We start from the raw sequence: 16,908 nt of genomic DNA, 5'->3' as shown, positions 1-16,908 counted from the left end.
TTTCTTTACATCCTAAGAAAGCTCTCCAAGGAAGAATATTCTACAGCCTTCCATGGTAGCCTGCCTACTCAGTAAGGCCTGGGCTCGCAGAAAGAGGGAGGGTGGGCTTTGGAACCGGGTAAGCCTGGCCCTGAAGCCCTCCCATGTGTCTAAGCAGCGGGGAGATGGGAAGAGCCGGACTGCAGTCCCCTCCTCGTCCTGCCTGCCCTCAAGACGCTGGAGACAGGGCGACACCACATCACACGAGGCTCTGTCCCCTGAGCCTGGCACGGTCCCTTCATCCAGGGAGAGGCTCAGTCTTTAGCTAACCTGAATTTACGTGAAGGCAGGTACTAACACTTGCAGAGTGGCTGGGTGAAGTAAGTGAGGTGAATGCCTGTGGCCACCCAGAGGCCCCTCCATTTATAATCCTCATCTTCTGGAAGTAATTCCCTCTTTTCACCTAAACCCTTACGTTGTCTTCTAATGTTCCAGAGGAGAGAAGGGCGCTCAAGGTTGAAGGATGTTCCTCTCCAAAGAGCTGGGCCTGGGGACCCTTCAGGGCTGTGGTTTGGCTCTTGCCCCCACACATTCACAACCCTCTGGGGTTGATGACTTGACTGGGGGTCTCTGTCCCAGGCCTGGCCTCCCAGGACCTGCCATGGGAGACACGGGATCAGCTCCCACTTGGGTTCTGCCCCTCCCCAACAGCCTCCCCTTGAAGCCCTCTCAACCCCGGGCTGCGGAGCTCAGCATGTTCCCCACAGACATTGTCTGTTTGGAATCGTCCTCTCCTAAGGCCCCAGCCCTTGCCTGCACCTCACATCCTCTGAGTGAGAGCCCCAAGCCCCAACCAGGGAGCCAAGGCGGGCAGCCACTCTGGGGTCCACACTCAGCCGTTCCCACGGGGCCGAGCGCTCCACAGTCAGGCCGCTAAGCTGGCCAGCTCCTGGCAAGCCCCAGCTCAAATAGGAAACCAGATCCCAAGCTCCCCGCCTGGGACCCTCACAGGGAACACGCCCCTCTCGCTAAGCTAATCAGTATGTCCCTATCACCAGAGTTTACACAACTGAAGCCGGGGTGGAAGGGGAGACGTTTCTCTGGCTCCAGCTCCACTCCAAAGGGAAGCACTCAGCTTGGTGGGATTGGGAAAGATTAAAAATAACTCCTCCATCCCTGTCAGAGCTGCACGTCCCCTTTGCAGCACCCCATTTAGCATCTGGCCTCCCCCCGCGACCAGGCATCTGCTCCTCTGCGTCCCAGCCCCTCACCACCCCAGGGAGCTTTAAGGAGAACCCCCCAGCCTGCGGACACCTGCCGCCCCAGGGGCCTCTTGGCTGGGAGGGGATGAAACGTCATGCCCCTGCACACGGGTCCCTTTTAGCAGGAATACGGGAGGCAGGGAAGTCATATTAAAGCTATTTGTGAGGCTGCCAAAAGGATCACTTTGATTTATAAAGTACGAAAGTTTGCCATTTATGAATTCACAGTGAATGAGTTATTTCCCATATTTTGCTCCAAAGGAGCTTATTACATTCTCAATTCAAGTGTGAAAAATGAATTGCAGGGAAAATGGGTCACTTTTCCCAAATGTTGAAAGTGCTGCATTTAAGGTTTCAGTCACCCCTTCCCTCCGGTCTCCCTCGCAGGCTGGGTGGTTGGATCCCTGGAAATCCTTGGCAGCCCTGCGAGTCTGGTGCGAAGCATCGGGAATGGCATCGCAGACTTCTTCAGGCTTCCGTATGAGGGGCTGACCCGAGGTCCAGGAGCCTTCGTGAGTGGGGTTTCCAGAGGAACTACATCGTTTGTGAAGCACATTTCCAAAGGTAGCTCTTCGGGTTCCTGGTAATGAGGCCTGATTTTCATTCCTTCCCTGTCTTACTTTTTAAAGAACGTGTTAAAGGTTCTCGGTGAATTAATATTGCCTCTAGCTTTGTTTGGCTTGTTAGCTGGCAGTGAGACGCTGGATTTGTAACAAAGCTCATATATAACGTTTTATGTTTTAAACAGATCACTGCTTGCCTGTAGTTGTGTGAAAATGTTTCAGAAACGTCAGAATTTGAAACCTCCCATTGGGAAAACAAGGATTGGCTCAACTGTTATTCCATGTGATAAATGCAGAAATATTAAAGGTGTTCAGGACTTCTGCTAAACATCAGAAATCCTACACTGTGTTGCCTCATCATATTTTTTTTTTTAATGTAGATACAGTTGTCATAACTTTTGTTAAGGAGCAGGATACATTTTGACGTGGAAGCCGGTGGGGAGGTGAGTGGGCCTGCTTTCCCCCGGCTCGCCACGTACACAGCGCCACCTTGTGGCCAGGACGCGTCATCGGGCGCAGGAGCCACACTGCAGTCGGCCACCCCCACCCCCCACCTCGGGAAGGAGCGTGCTTCCCTTTCATCCGTGTTTGTTTGCCCGTATTTTGGTCAAGTTGGCAGTGACTCGGGAACTAACAAGAGCCATCTGAGTCCGCGATTCTTCTCAGCGGGAGGCAGGGGAAACAGGGCCAAGGCCTCCCCCCGCCCTGTAAAAGGCCTTTCACAGTCAACAGTCCTGCAACTCTCTTATGAGTAGGCAGGTTATAGAAGTCTCTAGAAGGCCTCAAACAAGACTTGAGCTTGAAATACGAGAACCCATGGTCTATAGAGGGGGGACTGGCAAGAGAGCAGCAAGAGCATTAACCAAGTTCCGTGGACAGTGACAGGGCCACTCCCCCCGGGGCCCTCGGTCATCTGGGAGGCCTGTGAGCTGAGCCGCAGGAACCCAAGGGTGAGTCACTGTGGCTTTCTCACTCCTGACACTTGAATCTTTGTGGTTCTGTTGTTTTTATTTTAAAATAAGACAACCAACACCTGCTAAATCGAACTCCGGTAATTTTAGTGTAGTGACTCACTGAATGTTTTTTACACTTGTTCTTTCCTCTTAGCAAAATCTGTTTGGTTTGTCTTTGTGTGTGTGTGTGTGTGTACATGGATTTTTTTTTTCTTTTCAGATGACTGGTAAAGATGCAGCTGCAAAAACAACATCTTCCATTTCTTCTTGATCCTAGACATCCAATAACAGATGAACTAATTCGTTAGCTTCAGGATATGTCCGTTGATGTCTTTCAGTTTTGCTCACTGAGACCTATGCAGACTTGCTGGAGGGGATTATGACTGTCTTGAGCAAGATGCAGAAATAGCCTTTCTTGGGAAAACCAGACAGAATCCTGGCTTTCACGTGCCTTACTCTTTTTATTGGCTTCACTTTTCTTTTTTTTTCCAGCTAACACCCTGAATATCAAAATCGCACATATTCTCTGTGGCATAATAATTATTTCCTGACTGTCAAATGATAAACTTGAGTGTCTTCCTTTACTGTGACTGGAGTAATGGGGAAGAATAGATCTTACTCCTAAAGTGGAAACATTCCTTTACAATCTGTTTAAAATTCAGCAATATAACCTTACCCTTTCAAATGAGAGCCAGCAAATTGCAACCTTCAAAAAATGGGGCCTCCCTAAGGACTTCAAAACTAACTATTGTAGCCAAGCCCTGACAGTCAGATGAGTGCATGTTAGCTCTGTGTGAGATTGCAGGCATTTTTCTGGTGAGGAAGGGTCTAATCCTATCCGCTGTGAGGACTGAGTGTATCACCCTTCCTCAGCAAATGTTCACCTTCACCTCATTTTCCGAAGGCTGTGGCCTCACCCTGCCCAAGGGGAAGCCGCCCTCACTGTCCACAGGCAAGTCCAGAAGGCCACTGTGGACTCCGCTCGCCCACAGTGCTCCAGGGACCCCTCCCCTGGGACCAGCATCCATGCGACCTGGACCCCTAACCCACGTGCCTCTGTGTCCTCAGGTACCCTCACGTCCATCACCAACCTGGCCACGAGCCTGGCCCGGAACATGGACCGGCTGTCGCTGGACGAGGAGCACTACCACCGGCAGGAGGAGTGGCGGCGGCAGCTCCCGGAGAGCCTGGGCGAGGGGCTCCGGCAGGGCCTGTCCCGGCTGGGCCTCAGTCTGCTGGGTAAGGGGCCCAGGAGGGGGCGGGGCGCGCTCAGGCGTCCGCCCACGGCCCTGCTGGGGCCAGCTACCCCCGGGCCGGAACCGGGGGTGGTGTGGCCCTTCCGGCTTCCTGCAGAGGAAGCTGCGGCAGAGACGAGGCCGGCAGCCTGGTCCCCACACCGATCCCGGTGTGGCTGGCAGGGCCATCCTGGGGCCCGGGCCCCACCCTCCCGCGCGCTAGCGCCAGTCGCCTCTCCGGCCTCCTCCTCTCTGCCCCCTCGTGGCATCCCTAAGGAGGCATTCACCCGGGAGGGTCCCGTTTGGGGCGTCAACTGGAGAATGTCAGCCCACAGCCGCCTGCTTGCCCAAGGCAGTAACAGGCCAGCCTCCTGAAGCCTTACCCCCTCTCCGCCTCAGATACGGCAGTCAGCAATCAAAGTGCCTGCTTTTGTTTGAGAAGCACTTGAGCCATGTGCAAATGTCATGTAAACTTCAGTGAGGAGCCCACTCTTTCCTTTTATTTTTCCGAGTAATTGCTGTTTGTCCAGCAGCCAGATGGTACAGAGAGAGGGGAAGACTGCTCTGGGCATTTCCAAATATTACAAACGTTTGAAAAACAAGTGCTCTGGAAAAAAAAAAATCTATAAAAAAAGGAAGCTTCAGAGCTGAAATTTTGCAGAGCAGGATTTTCAAGGGTATCTTCTGTTTATTTGTTTGCAAAGGAATTTAAAACTGTGTTGCTTGGCTGCCTGCCCGCCGAGCATCTGAAGGAGTTTGCATCTCTGGGAGATCAAAGGGGCCCAAAGCAGGGAGAGCAAAGGTCAGAAACGATGAGCTTGAAAGGGCCTGTCCTCTCTCCAGGCTGCAGCTCTGTACACAAGCCCTCCTCTCAATGCGGCCAGCTGAGTGAGGCTCTGACAGGAAGCAGTGAGATGTTTCAAGCTCAGGTGCAGTTACCAGAAATTGTTTAAGTCCTAACGAACCTGCAGGGATGTGGGGCATGGCCAGGTGTTAATGTGTGGGAATGGGGATCTGGGGTGGAGCAGCTGCTTATGGAGCAAAACCCTCGTGGGTGGCGTGGCTACTCTGGTGTAGGTGGCGGGGAGGGGGGCACGGTCCTTGGGAGTCAGCAAACCCCAGGCTCTGGTTCCAGGTCCCTATCTTTATGACCTCAGGGCTTCTCTTTTGTAAATTCAGGCTGGAAATGACTCTGCCATTACTAGAAGTAGTGGTGGTCCATTGCATGACAAACACAGTATCCATGTGTGGTCAGCAGCACCTTCATTATATTATGGTAGCAAGGAAACAAAAAGAGCCGTCTGGTTTCAGCGAGCATCCCAGCAAAGAGAGCCATCTGACCAGTGGCAGGGGCATCTTGGCTTTAGCTTTAGTCCAGGTGCTGTAACCGTAGGAAGTGACGGTGAGATTATCGTGGAGGCCTTGGGTCATTACCTGGCACCCGTGGGACCTCTTTCTGCTAAGAATTGTGGCCTTGCATGCCCTCTGCTGTGGGCAGGAGCGCTTCCTCCCCACTGTCCAGGATCTTCTTGGACAGAGGCACTCAGCAGAGGAGACCTGAGCTGGCTGGCATGTGGCTGTTTCCATCTTGGCTGATCTGGGCTCTTCCCACCCAGGGAAGCCCACCTCTACCCCCATTTTCCACTGTCTCAGACTGCATCCAGTGGTAGAAATCACTTACGTGGGGCGCTGTGATTCTGCCTTTGTGACGTCACCCTTCGGAGCATGGCTCCCGTAATTAACCAGGATAGACAATCCCAGACCTTTGAACTTTGCTATAGTCATCATGTTTTGTACACACTCATCCATGCAAGGGAATCATTTAGACTGTCTATGGAAATTGCAGTAGGCTCACAGAGTCTTTCAGAATCTAAAGTTAGTTTCCACAAACCCAGGAGTTCTGGGAATGATGTGAATCTGATGGCACCTGCCAGAGGTGGCCTGACCCTGGGCCCCCAGGAGCTCTGCTCCCAGCAGCACACCATGAGCAGGATGTCCATTTCCGTGCTCCTCAGACTAAGGTGGACCCAACCAGCTTCCTTTCTTGGAAGAGTTCAATAACCACATCCCACATGATCACTGGGTCATCTCAAAACGCCTGGTCCTCGATGTATGGCAGGAAGAAAAAAGGGAGGGTAGAACCAATCTATACTTTTCTCCCCTGGGAAAGTATGGATTTGTCGCCACATAATACATCCCCAGGAATGGTGTATAAAACTGGCACATGCCAGTAAGTGCCCGACTGAAGTTAGAGCTGTTTGTATATATAATAGCCACGCTTAGTGAAATAAAAAGCTAGTTACTCAGTTTCTTCCTTTGTAAGACATAAACATAAATGACCTAGTTAGTAGAAATATATTTAAATAACACTTCAGGGTTGTCAGAGCACTTCCACATGAGTCATCTTGTCTGGTCTTCAAACCCTAGATGTGGATGAGGTTAGGTGACTTGCCCAGGTCATGCGTCCAGGCAGGACAAGAGCCTGGGTCTTTCCACATGTCACCCACCCTGAAGGGCTCCATGCCTGGAAACAATCAGGATGTGGGGAGACTGAACAATTGAAAGTTTCAGAGTAGGAAAAACACATTTCCCCCAAATGTTTATGAGTTTGATGGACCTTCTTGACTCAGCTTGGCCCTCATGAGGACACTGTGTAGTGTTATGAGGCTCTTGAAAAATCCAAGGACATCTATAGCTGCCTGGCCAGGCCCATTGCCCCGGGTCACAAGGAAGTGATGGCCCAGAGAGGGATGCCACCGAGGCCCCTGGAGGCGGTCCACAGCTGTTTTCGGAAAGCAGTGGCTTTGGGAAGAAGTCTGTCCCGCCTGCAGAGTTGGCCTCAGGCTTGCCTGCACTTAGCAGCTCTGTTCCCCAGACAGCCCCACTTTCTACTACAGCCTGGAGCCTGCTGAGAGGGGATGTGAGCTCCATGTGGCCCTTACCGGGCACGTTCCCTCCCAGATGGGACTTGCTCTCATGAACACCAAAGGCAGGCTGTCAGAACTCCCTTCTCTGACTTAAGAAGAGTTAGTTGCTGGATTTCCCAGCAGCCATGCCCCGTCTCCACGGCCGCTCTCGGGATGACATTCAGAATCCCGGCCACAAGGCCTCCACCAGGTGAGTCAGGACGTGGGCGCCCAGAAGGTGCTGGCCCGCGGTCCCTCTGGTGCCACCCTCAGCCATCAGCACCCTGCGTTCCAACTAGAAGAGAGTTTTGAAACAACAAGCATGCTTCCTTCTCGGTTTGCTAATCTGTTCTGGTCAAAAACAAGAGAGCCTCAGCTGGGATGCCCAATACACTCCATGGGGCTTGTTTGTCCCTCGAACGGTGAGCTTTGGAGCGGTGTCGCAGCCTGTACCTCCACCATCGTGATTAAAAACAAAAAAGCCCAAAATAAAATTACAGCATGTAACATGGCAGCACTGGAATAGCCACACGGGCAAAACATTGACAAATTAGAAACCAGCCTAACGCTGAGCGAGTCACAGAAGAGGTGAAGAGAGCCTTTTTGTTCCCTTGCTTCACAGAGCAAGCCCCCCTCTTGCAGCGAAGGAAGGGCAGGAAAGGAAGCACGTCGGAGATTTACCTGGTGGTCCGCTGGTTAGGCCTCTGCACGTCCCTCCCACGTGAGGGCATGAGTTCGATCCTTGATTGGGGAACTAAGATCCCACAGGCCACGTGGCATGGCAATTAAAAAAAGGAGAAAGCGAAGCCGGACCGTCCCTGGAAGCCCCCTCCCCTCCCTGCTTCACCTCGTCACATCACAGCCAGCTCCACTTGGCTGCTCTTTGTGACCTGATGCCAATGGACAAGTTTTGGGATCCATTTCCACTCCCTAAAGCCTCAGAGCAGAGTTGGAGTATACGGCAGTAAATAATTTACCAGCGGTGGGATTAGCTGGATTAGGCTTACCAAGAGAGCCCTCTGCCCTGAGAGCTGCTTCGCAGGCGGGGCTGGGGTCTCAGGCACCTGGGCCCCGTTTGTGTGTCGGGCCGGCCTCCCGCCCGGGGCTCCGGGCCCCCACAGCTCCTCCTCTGCCTCTTAGGATCTAACACCTTGTCACAGCGTTCAGGCTTCCCACTTTGGGGGCTACCGGAAGAGTTTTATCTCTCAAAGCCCTGGTAACCGAGCCTTCACTGCAGCCGGTGGCTCGAGAAAGTGGAGGATCAAAGGGGAGCCTCACTGCGGTTCCTATCTGCACTTAGGCAGATGGGGGTCAGAGCCCGGGGTGGGTGCTGCCCCAGGCTCCTTGCCGCTCAGATCTAGCACATTAAAGGAAAATGGGAGATTTTCACCTGCCCCCCTCCTAACTCAGTGTTAATAGTCTTAATGGAAATCTGCACCTGAGAAAAGACATTTCTACCAGAAAAATGCAGAAAGGCAATTCATTTATTAGTGAATTTGTTGTTATTTACCCCACCTTTTCTGCTCTCAGCATGGGCATCTTTCAAAGAAATCAGGAAGTGACATCGCAAAGGCTGTATTCTTTGATAGGATGCTTTTCACTTTGAACTGCCTGCTGTGAGATGATTTGAAGAGAAGACCCCAGGGTTCTTGCCCCTCCCAGTGCAGCCGGTTCCATTAATACTTCCCAGCTGCCCTGACTCCTGACCTCATAGATGGAGAACAGAACCTCAGATTCCTCAGACTGAAGATGCGAGGCGAGCTCCCAGCCCAGGCCCCAAGACTGGGTGTCGCAGGGTGCCTGAGACCACCGTGGCCCATGGTCGCTGACCGCCAGGGTGGCCCAGGCCAACATGAGCAGCCACCTCTGCTTCCAGCATCGTTTGTATAAGAGGTTTGGGAAGCCGTGGTCTAGGCTGGGAAACAGACCCTTCGCCTCAGGTCACTGTTAATCTGTCAGTACATAAACTTAAATGGCGCTGTCAAAATTTAGAAGAGTGGAATCCATGAAGAACGTTCCCTTTATAACTGATCCAAAGGACCTGGCCTTTTTGTTTTACTGGATTTTGTTCAATGGAATATGACTTGAAATTAGCAGGTCATTAACTGAGACCTGGAAATCTCCCTTTACCCAGGAGACTTTGAATTAGTGGCATTTGGAATAATGGGATTTGACATGAGCTAAAACTTCTACCCAGGGATGGTGCATTTTCATTAATCCTAGCAGGTTTGAGTTGAAAACAGAATTCCGTCAAGAACTGTAATGAAATTTTTACCTCTTGCTGGTTTAGGGAACCCTTCACTCCATTGTGGCAGAAAAATCTAGACTTCCGAGGCCTTTACTCAGGCTCACCCCTGGTCCCTCAGAGTGAGAGGAGCAAGGAGGGGACTCACAGAAGCCGAGGGATTCACGCACCAGCTCCACACCTGGCCCAGCTGCCCCCTGGGAAAGTTGTTAGAGGAGACAAGCGTGAGCTTTAGGCTTCTAGCTGTTCTCAAGCAAAGAGTTAAATTGCCAAACCTCAGTTGAAGTGAGAGAAAAGCAGATTTTTCCAAGACTGGTCAAGGAGAGAAGCTTGTTTTATAAACAGTGACTAGCTTGGTGGTTAAGAATGAGGCTGTGACTCTTGACTCCCTAGACTCAAATCCTGGCGCAAGCACGGGACAGCTGTGTGACCTTGGGAAAACTCCTTAACCTCCCTGTGCCTCGGCAGCCTTGTCTAGGAGCAGGATAAAAACCATGACTCCTAAGGTGTGAGAATTAATGATCTCCTACAAGTAAGCCCTTAGCATATATAGTAAACCCTTGAGACAGATTTACTGTAATAGAAATAATTACTACTATATCAATAATTACTCATATAATTCTTAACATATTAATATTAAACAATTGCTCTTATTCTTACTAAAAGAGAGAACAAGAAAGAGGCTCACCCTTTTCAGTTTTTTCATCCCCAGATTCAGTGAAAATATCTTTGGCTCACTCTCCTAAGGAATTGTTCACACATTTTTCTCTAAACTGTGTTGCTTGATTTCTGGGGAAAGGTGTGTGGGTGCCACTTGGAAGTAGTCTGGCATGTTTATTAAATTCTAAACTGAACTTCATAGATCCTGGCTGTGTTGGGTCAAGCCTAGTTAGAACATCATGTTTTGATGAAGATACTGCAATAATAAATGTCTAAAATAGCCTCAGTGTACTTAGATAAATGGTAAATGAATGCATAGTAGAGAGCTGTATAATGAGGGTGGGGTTTCATTTTCAATCCAAACAAAACTGTTCCAGATTGAAAGTATTCACTTTCTCAGGATTTCATGCCTCAGTCCTTACCCAGGCTTTCGTTATTTTTCAGGTGCAATTGCTGGTATAGTTGATCAGCCAATGCAGAACTTCCAGAAAACATCGGAGGCTCAAGCTTCAGCAGGACACAAGGCCAAGGGTGTTATCTCCGGCGTGGGGAAAGGAATCATGGGAGTATTCACGAAGCCCATCGGAGGGGCTGCTGAGCTGGTGTCACAGACTGGCTATGGTGAGTCCTGGAGAACTGGCCAACTCGGACATCACTGGCTAATTTGCATTACTATACCAAGGTTTCCCTAAGATAATCTAGCCTCTCACATGACCAAGGAGTGAAAAATAAAATAGATAAAGCTATAAATAATAGTTCTTTTTCTCACCTCCTTATGCTTATTTACACAAAAGAGTAGAATTGGACTACTACTAATAAATTATGATAATATAATTATAGAGGTAGGAAATCAATTAGTAATTTCAGTATATATGTCATGGAGTCTTTTTATAGTCTTTTAACAAAGCAGACTAATGAAACGTAACCAGTTAGAGGTTGAGGACAAAAAGTCAGATATATTGAAGCAGAGAGTAGACTTACTTTTTCTGGTGAGCAATTTGAAAGAGAAAAACAGGCTCTAAAGCAGGAAGCCTATCTTTAAAAAACAATGCCTATGAATCTGGAGAAAGAAAGAGGAGCACACGTGTGTTGGTGGATGCATGCACATTGCCCGTGCAGCTTGGCATCAGGCATGGATTTCTCACCATCAGACTCTGTTGCTCTTGCAGCCAGGCCCAGTCTCCTGGCCAAGGTCAGCAAAGGTGCATCATCTGCGACTGAAAACCATTCCCAGAGCACACTGGTGTGGAGAACCGGGCTCACCTTAGGATGGTGCCAGAGCTCTCCACAAACCCAGGTGCACACAGTGGGTGTGTGGGAAAGGAAGCGCTTCTTCCTGTGCTAATTTTCTGTATTCTGGGCAGAGCACATTAAGTAACTTTACATAAATAGTTGTTCCATCACTGAGTCATGTCTGACTCCTTGCAACCCCATGGACTGCAGCACACCAGGCTCCTCTGTCCTCCACTATCTCTGGAAGTTTGATCAAATTCATGTCCATTGAGTCGGTGATGCTATCTAACCATCCAGTATTAAAAAAGGTCTTTTAAAAATGAAATAAATGCATGGATACTACAATAAATATGGTACTTTACCTTGAAGACAGTTTGACATTTGCTTGTGGAAATGAGTGTCAGCAGGTCTGCAGTGTGGGTTACTACAAAGTGGTGACAGTCAGTCAGTCGTGTCCGACTCTTTGCGACCCCCGGGACTGCAGCACACCAGGCCTCCCTGTCCATCACCAGCTCCCAGAGTTTACTCAAACTCATGTCCATTAAGTCAGTGACGCCATCCAGCCATCTCATCCTCTGTCATCCCCTTCTCCTCAAATAGGTAACTGGAATTACTTTTTTTTTTTGGCCTCACCACAAGGCTTACAGAATCTTCCTTAGTTCCCCGACCAGGGGTTGAACACTTGCCCTTGCAGTGAAAGCACAGAGTCCTGACAGCTGGGCGTCCTGCCAGGGACTCAGGAATTTTTACCTTTGTACCTAAAATCGGCATCATTTTGGGCATGAAGTGGTGGCTGGCTGGCACCACAAATGATAGGCAGGCACTCTGCATGTGTAGCTGCATCTGGCCGTAAAGTCCGCAGGGTACATTTGACTGCGGCTCTGCGCCTCACTGGATCTGACAAGAGGCAGCCAGATTAGGGCATAAAACCCGTGTCTGCGAGGAAGAGAGCGGGAAGAATGCCTGGGCTCAGGCAGCCACCCGGAGAGGCTCCTTTAGAAGACCACACAGACAGGAGCATGTGTCCTCCCCCCACCCCTCACGTCTGCCTCTCTCCCCTTCCGTGAATGACACTTGCACTCACCGGGAAACTGACAAAAAGTATTGCCACAACTCACAACTGGACAAAGTTAAACGCTCCCTTATCAAATACTTACACATTCATAGAAACAGTATTCCTTTTGCCATGGACGGCAGCAAGATAAAGTCAACTTAGACTTCATAAATTCCTCTGGTCTTGAAAGCGCTCTTGTCCCTCACTGCGCGTTTCCCAAGGCTGTGGGGTTTCTCCGTTATGTAAGAGCATCTCGGAGCAGAGCTTCACATGGCCTCGTTGGTTTCCATCACTCTTGTAAAACTTTTATTACCGCTCTGAAGGTTTTACAAACCACTAACTCTTGGTCTAATGACTGTGCCTCGTTTATAAACATTTACAGGCCCTCAGAAAGCACACAGGCTGTACCATCTCTGGTTCCGGAGCGTCTCTGGAGGACTGCGTGGCTGCCGCTGGGTGCCCTCGTTTGGTGCTGGCACCAGGGAGAGCATGTAATAAACCAGAGGCCCCACGAGCACTCATAAATGTACACGGATTCATGTCTAACAGCTGGACCAAGTCATTTAAATACTGTATCTAGGCAAACCATGTGCCTTTGTGTGCATCTCTGTGTGTTGTGTTTTTTATTTGACCAGCCACACCGCAGATACAGACGTACTGTAATATTAAGCAAGGAAGTCAACTAAGTCTTGACTTTTGTGTCACATCAACTGTAAATGATGTGTAAGCCATTGCTCAGGCCTGACTACTCCCAGGAGCATTATGCTTCCTCTAATTGCCCGCCTGTACTTGGACTGTAGCTCAGTCATATTTCAGCTTGCAGCTAATGTAAGATCACCCGGGTTAAGAGCACTACAATGTTTAATGATTATCTATACACTTACTTCCAGAGATGTGACATCATTTTGGATCTGTAACATTTTATAGATGGCTCTAAGCAGATGACATCACTGTAGCATGAAACTGTTTTCCAGAAAACAACTAGTAAAACCCCCTTACTTCTCTTACGACAGGTATTTTACATGGAGCTGGACTTTCTCAGCTTCCCAAACAGCGCTATCAGCCAAGTGATCTGCACGCTGACCAGGCTCCAAACAGCCACGTCAAATACGTCTGGTAAGATTATCTGGATGCTGGCTCAGGTGGACACATGCACTCTATGTTAACAGGACCTGGCTTCCTCCAAGCTAATGGGCCACCCTTCCAGGGGAGCCCACGAGGAGCAGCTGTTTTCGGGGCAAGGCTGCCGGTCCATAGCTCTGGGCTGGCAGCAGAACACCCACCCCCACATCCCACTGAGGACAGGATGCCCATTGGCAGAGGTGCCAGGGCCCATGAGAGAGCCTGAGGTCGTGTGTGTCCTAATTAGGGGTGACATTTCTAATGGGGGGAAGAGGAATCACCAAACCAAGGGGTGTCTTTGTCTTCAGGAGGAGCTGGGTTCGATTGACCAGAATCAGAATTAGAGTGACAGTTACACATTTCAAGATGAAATGAATCACCAGATTAGTGAGGGAGGGCCCTTGCTTTGGTTCAAACTGTGAGCCCGGAGAGGTGAGCATGCCTCCCAAGCTGACTTTGGCCTCACCTTTCTCCTGACGCAGGAAGATGCTGCAGTCTCTGGGCAGACCGGAAGTGCACATGGCCCTGGAGGTGGTTCTGGTGAGGGGCTCGGGCCAGGAGCACGAGGGCTGCCTGCTGCTGACGTCAGAAGTGCTCTTTGTGGTGAGCGTCAGCGAGGACACCCAGCAGCAGGCCTTCCCGGTCACGGAGATCGACTGCACACAGGACAGCGAGCAGAGCGGCCTGCTCATCGTGCAGCTCAAGCAGCCCAGAGTGGCCTGTGACGCGGAGGTAACTTTCAACAACCGGGGTGCCCGGGGTGACCGCAGCTACCGGGCGTCTGTGAGCCGGCAGCCTCTGCGCTGGGTGCCGGAGACCGGGAGGGCTGCCAGGGGCAGGAGTGGCAAGGAGGCCGGTGGGCTCGCCGCTGGGGCCCAGCCACCCGAGAATCCAAGGTTGGTCGTTGTGGGGCTGGGGTGCAGGAGCTCCAGAGCGAGCGGGTCTGAAGAAGATGGGCTAGGACCTGGGCAGCAATTCCACGCAATCCTCCACAGAGCAGGCAGGCGTCCAGGTCTGAAGTCCACAGGGCAGGCCTGAGTCTGCGCGTGGCCTGGGAGTGATGCAGCTGGTCCCTCCAGCTGGGACGAGAGAGGAAGGACCAGCCAGGAGCGAGGGGCATCATGAGTGGAGCAAGGCACGGATGCCGCCTCCCTCGTTCCCAGTTCCTGAGCTCGGGGTCAAACTTTGTCTCCCGCTCTCCCACCCGCTGCTCGGTCTTCCGTGCGGCTGTGTGTCCCCTTCCCCAAAGGGCATTCCCGCCCCCGAGCACTACAGGTACCTCCTGGGGACGCTGTGCAGGCTCCCTGGCCACACGACAGCCAAGGGAGGGTGGCATTCTGGGTGTCGGGGCTCAGAGGTGATCACTGGCTTCCTGCTGTCCAGACCAGGGTGAGCACACGCGCCCACTGGAGCCCTGCCCTGCCCCCGTCCCTGCTGACGGCCTGATCCTTGGGGCCCCGAGAGTTGACCTCGGAAACAGACATCTTTGCCCACACAGCTGGATTGGGATTGGATCAGAGGTTAAGTGGAACCTGCCTGTTCTAACTTAGGGACTGAGTAGCTCCCGGAAAGGACAACAAACCTTTCCTCTGGCAGGTCCTGCCTGATTCCTTCTTTCATCGTGTCCTTCCTGGTATGGGAGCCTGCCTCTCCCTCACACCACTGTTGTGGTAAAATTATCTGAGAAGATGGAAAGCAGCCAACCACAACAACTCTGAGATTTCTCTAGTTTCTTGGATCATAATCAGTCAGGCTTTAAGCTGGGGCTTGGCACTATGACTACACTGCTGGTTCGAGTTGATGACTTTCTGGGAATAAACAGAGGTCAGATGTCCAGCCTGACTTTATTAGCTCTGCCAGAATCTTCTGATCCAGTTGACAATAAAGCAGCAATGATCTGGCTACAGGCCTTGGCAGGGGATAGTATCATTATCTTCAAGTCCCTGGTCCTTAATGAGAAGCTTCCAAAGCCCCGAGGAGTATCTGTGACCATCGTTATTCCTCAGTTGCTTGGGAAATATTTCAGATCTTAAACTATTGAGACTAGAGAATCAGCATCTGCTGTTAAACTGTCTTCAACTGTGATCCTTCTTTGGCTTTTCTGCTTGAAGAGGGTACTGTGGGGACTTGTAGCTGGAGGGGAACACACCTCGGCTTCCCCGGGAGTTACTGAGATGGTAGGTGGAGTCACCACCCTGAGAAGTTGCCCAGCCTGAGACCATGGGATCACTGACATTTTGGACACCACGCTCACCACTCGTTTCCCAGGGTGCTCAGGATGAAGGGGTCAGGGTGAAGGGGTGGCTGGGAGCAGAACACCGCGGGCAGCTTACACAGCAGCACGAGGCACTGGGCAGCCCAGCAGATGCGCAGCCCTTCGGCTTCTAAATTCCACTTGCTCACCCTTTACCTCCATCCCCAACTCTTTATTAACAAACAAAAAAGTAACTGCCCCGTTAATCCTGTGTCCAAACCCTGCCCTCCCCCACTCACTCCAGTGGAGACCCAGGCTGCAAAACAAAAAGGCAAAAAAAAATTTCTATCGAGACCGTAGCCGCTTCCTTAATCGCGCTCTCATCCAGTCTCTTCAGAATGGGAGTGGGGGTACTCAGCAGCCGACAGGCCTTTCCCTCGGTGGCCACGCCCGACCTCAGCCTCGGGCGTGGAGCCGGGCTGGGAGCCTACCCACTGCCTTCCAGTGAAAACTAGAGAGCATTTTACAACCTTTGCACGAAGTGGCTTTCCTGGGATTTTGCTCTAGATGCTAGGAAACATAGCTCCTTTAAATTTTGGAAGGAATTAATTTGTAGATGACATCATTCAGTATATTCAAATAACGGCAGGATTTTTTTTTTTTAAAGCAGCATTTGCTTTTCTTAGTTAAATGCAGCCATTTTTAGGGTAATAATTGCTTAATATGCCTGGCACGTGATTGAAATCCCTTATGAGAGGCTCAAAATGAGTCAGAAGGTCAGTTTATTCCTTGGCCATGTTCCTTTCACAACATGGGTTTTCCCTTGCTGCTGCTCAGGAGGAGCAGTTACAACTCTTGTGTATGCGAAGCTTCCCAGCTGAATCCTGACCCGTCAAGCGGGACCATCAGAGTGCTGGCTTTTGCCTGGTGGTGCACAGCTTTCATCTGTCAGTGAATCTTTCGGGGCCTTTGTTTCCCAAATTTAAAAATATGAGACTGAACGCTAATGGCTGCCCTACTTATTTTTCTGGCAGGCAGACCTCTCTTTACCATCCCACTGGCTTTCTGCTGCTTTTAAGACATCCTTGGCTACACTGTCTCTGTGCCTTACACAGAAATATATAAATTCTTTACTGCTATTTCAAGAACTAAAAAGTCCTCATTAAAATGTTTATGTCTTCCAGAACAGTCTTGCCAACGTTTGGTAGGTAAAGACCATGGAGAGGTCAGCGGCTACCTGATTCCCAGAGACCAGTGGCTTACACTGAAAAGGTCCCACTCCACTTGATTTACACAGTAGACAGCTACAGAATTTCAGGATGGGAAGAATTTATAGCTCCACTTGCCTTTGATGGGTGCTTTCTGAGAAAATCTCTCTTAAGAATTTAGGTAGTATACCAGTTCTTCTATTTGAGTTCCACTGAAGATGAGCCAGACTTTTATGAACCATAAATGTACTTTGCATCCTCCGTCTTTTCCATAAAAATTTCCCCTTCCTCTGC

At 50.5% G+C, this 16,908-nt stretch overlaps 1 protein-coding gene across 8 annotated transcripts in view; it reads left to right on the top strand.

Annotated features, from left to right (window-relative positions):
* VPS13B (vacuolar protein sorting 13 homolog B) overlaps positions 1–16,908 on the top strand; it is a 780,541-nt gene that overhangs the window by 761,647 nt on the left and 1,986 nt on the right. For all 8 annotated transcript variants that reach the window (XM_070477337.1, XM_070477338.1, XM_020914637.2 and 5 more), the window contains 5 exons: positions 1,629–1,805; positions 3,826–3,996; positions 10,248–10,424; positions 13,104–13,206; positions 13,695–13,944. In XM_070477337.1, the coding sequence (XP_070333438.1) occupies positions 1,629–1,805; positions 3,826–3,996; positions 10,248–10,424; positions 13,104–13,206; positions 13,695–13,944 (878 nt within the window). The remainder of the gene's footprint in view (positions 1–1,628; positions 1,806–3,825; positions 3,997–10,247; positions 10,425–13,103; positions 13,207–13,694; positions 13,945–16,908) is intronic.

The sequence above is a fragment of the Odocoileus virginianus genome, chromosome 15, assembly GCF_023699985.2.
Source record: "Odocoileus virginianus isolate 20LAN1187 ecotype Illinois chromosome 15, Ovbor_1.2, whole genome shotgun sequence".
Taxonomy (NCBI): domain Eukaryota; kingdom Metazoa; phylum Chordata; class Mammalia; order Artiodactyla; family Cervidae; genus Odocoileus; species Odocoileus virginianus.
Note: the sequence above shows the minus strand (reverse complement) of the source record. Positions and strands in the feature narration are given on the sequence as shown.